Below are 4,717 nucleotides of genomic sequence, written 5' to 3' on the forward strand. Positions count from 1 at the left end.
GCCTTTCAAAACAAAAACTCAGCCCCATCATTTCACACGTTCCATCTTGCTGTAACTTTTATCTTGTTTGTTATTCCCGCTCGAAGAAATGGAAACACAAGTGTCAGAGATTATGCTTTTTTCCCAAGCCACTCCAATCTCCTTATAAACATACCAGACAAAAGCAACAACTTTTTGTCTCAGGTGTTATGTCTTATCCTACGTTGTTGCAAAAAAGTGACAATAGTATTGTAAACGTACAAAGATAAAATTATCAACAACTTCCCCTTGAGGGCAATACACTTTCGCACACACCATGACTGTGTCTTATAGATATTAATACACGAAACAAAAACATGCTAGGCAAAGGGCGATGCGGTTTGATACCTACAAACCATGCTATGTCTTAATATTTGACAAAGGCAGTTCGTGTGACTTGCCATGTGTGAACACCGACACATATGAAAATAATGCCGTTGTTGTTAAAGAACGTGAGGTTAGATGTGTGTTAGGACGTGTGAATGTGAGAAAGGCGTGTGGCCCAGACGGTGTGCCCCATCCCCCACCAAATTCTTAAAAATGTGTTCAACACAACTTAGTTCTATCTACGCCTACATTATCAACAGTCTTTGCTGACACCTGCTTTCCCCACTGTTTGGAAATGTGAAATCGCCCACTTCCAAAGAAAGAAAATTACAGAAATGAATGACCTAAGACCAACAGCCTTAATTTCCGTAGTTATAAAATGTCTTGAAAAAAAGACTACGAACATAAATAGAACCCACCCAGGACCCTCTACAATTCGCACATCGTCAATGGAGAAATGTGGAAGACGCTATTCTACTATTTCATGACAGCATGTTATTATATAGACACGTAGACAAGCCAAAAACATACTGTTTGTTGATTTTTATTCATCCTTTAATACTATCCAGCCAGTTGTCTTTCCAAAGAAATTAGAAAACATAAGTGTTAACGTCAATTTAATATCACGGATAGGGAGTTTTCTTACCAACCGAACCCAATATGTAAAATTAAACAGTAACATCCAAGTTGATCAAATTTGGGGATGGTTCTACCATAATTGAGCTCATTCGGGCTGACCAAAACGAAACTGCTTACCGGAATTTTGTACTTAACTTTTCCGAATGGTGAGACAGTCATAAGATGCTTTTAAATGGGAAAAAAGAAACTGCCCCCGCAGCCACTTGAAATTAATGGTGTAAACGTCGAGCAAGTGTTAGATTATAAGTATTCGGGTGTTACAAAAGACATCAAACTCAATTGGCGTGTCCACACTTCTCTCCTGCATAAAAAAGTGAACAAAAGACTATTTTTTCTAAGAAATCCCAAGTATTTTAAAGTTGATAAAACATTGATGTCCGTATTCAATCAATCAACCATAAAAAGTGGGATAAATTTCTGTATAACAGCATGGGCCGGGAACTATATAATAAAGAAAAATTAAAACGATTAATACAGAAAGCATGCAATATTTCAACATCTACCTTCCCCTACTTGGATGAATTGTACAATACAGCTTGCACGGAAAAAAATTGTGCCATCTTTTTGAACAATAAACATCCCTTGTTCCCTCAAATAAAAACACCAGTCGGAAGTAAAAGACCTAGGCTTCTTATCTGTAACAAAAAAAGATACAGAAGGTCATTTTTATCATCAGCCATCAAAGTTCTTCCATCTTAACCATCTCGTTACAAATATTCATGTGACTTTAGAGCATGCGTCAGAAGAACATTGAGTTACACTCAGAACACTGAGCATGTATCAAGCTTAAGAATGATTATTATTTATATTACTCTTCATTTATAATATGCATGTGGCTGTTAGCCTGCGTGTGTGTATGTTAGTGTGTGTGTGGGGGACCTTGTGCTGCCAGACGTCCCCCATGACTTGGTCAAGCTGGCCGGCCGCAAGCAGTTCAGAGGTGTGTGTATGTTTGTGTGTGTGTGTGTGTGTGTGGGTATGTGTGTGCGCATGCGTGCGTGTGTGTGTGTGTGTATGTGTGTATGTGCCAGGACCTGGACAATAAAGATGTAAAAAAACAAAAATACTCTAAGTAAATATTACTCTTTAGTTTTTTTTAAGTGCCAAAGATTAGAGGTGCTGCAAGAATTAATTGTTATACTAAGTAAGCACGTAATACACCATTGGGCACTATCATAATATGCTCTTTTTCCTACTAATCAGATGACGTCAATCTCATATAAATGGGCAAGGGGAAAATTCAAAGAGGTGTTGCAAGAGAGTAATAAACACAAAAAAGAAATAAGGGAGAAAAGGACGATGGATGTTTGATAGAGCAAGAAGGAGCAAACCACACCAGAGTACCCGCCAACCACCCACAATGAATCCACAATGAATGATATTACAATTATTACTCTTCAGGTGTGGCTGTGTGGCGGGAGTCTAAAACACCTGCCCTGTTCGAGGATCGGTCACGTGGCGCGTGCACAGCCGTACAGTTTCCCAGGGGGCCGGGCGCACATCGAAAATTTTAACTACAAGCGGGCTGTGGACGTCTGGCTAGGGGACTACGCCAAATATGTTTATTACATACGACCGGACATGAAGGTACTCACTGAATCTGGCCAAATATATTTATCATAAACGACCAGACATGAAAGTACTCATTGAATCTAGCCAAATATGTTTATTACATACGAACTGACATGAAGGTACTCACTGAATTTGGCCAAATATGTTTATTACGTACGAACTGACATGAAGGTACTCACTGAATTTGGCCAAATATGTTTATTACTTACGAACTGACATGAAGGTACTCACTAAATTTGGCCAAATATGTTTATTACTTACGAACTGACATAAGGTACTCACTGAATCTGGCCAAATATGTTTATTAAATACGACCTGACATGAATGTACTAATTGAATCTGGAAAAAATATTTTTCACTAAATACGACCTGGCATGAAGGTACTCATTGAATCTGGCCAAATATGATTATTAAATACGACCAAACATGAAGGTACTCATTGAATCTGGCCAGTTATGTTTATTAAATACGACCAGGCATGAAGTTACGTAACGATCCTGGATAAGGAACATCCCTGAAAATAGGGCAATATTTTTGTTTACAACCATTATTATGCATCATCGTTGTTTCCAATAACTCAAAAGCAGAGGAAACGCAGGAGTATTGGGGAGAGGGGAAGAAAGAGAAAGGGTGAAGAAGGAGAGAGTTAAAGAAGGAGATGAATATAGAATTGTGTTGAGGGAAAGAAGAGATTGCTAGAACATGATATACAGAGGAAAAGTACAAAGAAGAGAGGAAAAGGAAAAAAATAAGGGGGGGGGGAGGGGTGCTATAGTAGGAGTAAATGATCGGGTATAGCTGATTGAGTGTTCATATGAAACGAACATAGTTCAGTTTCTGTAACAATATCCTAGAAAATATACTGTATCTATTTTCATCGCTTTCTAAAATTTCGTATATTCAGCGCATTCAGTATTCGATTTATAGAGTTTTTAACCAATTGTTTATCAGGTGTACATGAATCAAACTTTTCAGTGAATTGATTTTCAATATATTGACTCAGTCTAACAAAGTTCTGATTGTCTTACACTGTTCGTTTTTATTTATTCTATATCATATTTCCTCCTTTTTAAAGGGGGGATGGGGTAGGGATGTAAAACCAACCGTTGGCCCCTAATATAACTCAATGTCAAGAAAAGCTACTTAGTCAAGCTTTTTGAGTCCTGTTGTCTGTAGGTCTCGTTGGGAACGTGATATTATGTAATAATTCACTCCAACAGAATGAACTTAAACTTTGGGTATACTTTAGGCACACTCAATATGTCTATTTTTCAATTATTTTTTTTAAAGGGGGAAAAAGACAACAGCAAAAACCTAATCGTTATGATTTTTCTTCAAAACAGACGATGGATGTTGGAGATCTCAGCAGCCGGTTGGAGCTAAAAAAGAGGCTGAAGTGTAAAGACTTTTCTTGGTATTTAGAGAACGTGTGGCCTGAACTGAACAAATATGATGAGCATGCAACAATTTGGGGAGCGGTAAGTCCAAAACTTTTGTGAATGTTTGTGATGTCAATGGTATTATTTGACCATCGTTTTCTTTTGCGTTGTCTACAAATATTCACCTGTATTGGCAAATAAATATTAATCTTCTTCAAAAAAACCTGTTAAGTCATGTTTCACAACTTGTTTTTTCACTTTTATTTATCTAGATTTTTTTTTAAATCAGTTTTTTTTTTCAGAAGGGCGTTGTCAATTCTGGAAAAGACGAACACAGTTTAAAGATTAGTACTGGGTCTTATGTCACGTGGTGAATACACGGTTTCTTCACAGATTGTTAATGAAAAGCGCAACTGTTCTTTTTTAAATCATCCACAATGAGAAATGCAAAAGAATACTACTTACAAACATTATCACTCAGCAGTGGAGACGTTTTTAGATACTTTGAGATTCTATTTCCTTATTTCCTTCGAATACTGGTGAACAAACAATATGAAAAAGGACAGGAAGGGTAGAGGGAGGTCACCGATGTTGGCGAATAGATGCTTAAGTTTGCGGTCGGTAAATTTAAAAGCAACCAGTGGGAAGTTGTACAAGTAGATTTTATATCGTTATATATGGGTTTAGGGACACAAAATGTTTCGTATGTGCATGGATAGAACCATAAATCTTGGATTGAGAGAACACTGGGAGAGGAAGAGATAGACGACGTAGGGTGGTGG

General features: G+C 37.5%; 1 protein-coding gene across 1 annotated transcript in view; it reads left to right on the forward strand.

Annotated features, from left to right (window-relative positions):
- The window catches only part of LOC101856252 (polypeptide N-acetylgalactosaminyltransferase 1), a gene marked incomplete at both ends in the record, with an annotated part of 22,201 nt that overhangs the window by 10,108 nt on the left and 7,376 nt on the right, over nucleotides 1-4,717 (forward strand). Inside the window, 2 exon segments of the mRNA XM_013080355.1 lie at nucleotides 2,386-2,571; nucleotides 3,900-4,034. Of these exon segments, the coding sequence (XP_012935809.1) occupies nucleotides 2,386-2,571; nucleotides 3,900-4,034 (321 nt within the window).

Source organism: Aplysia californica, unplaced genomic scaffold (assembly GCF_000002075.1).
Source record: "Aplysia californica isolate F4 #8 unplaced genomic scaffold, AplCal3.0 scaffold00082, whole genome shotgun sequence".
Taxonomy (NCBI): Eukaryota; Metazoa; Mollusca; class Gastropoda; order Aplysiida; family Aplysiidae; genus Aplysia; species Aplysia californica.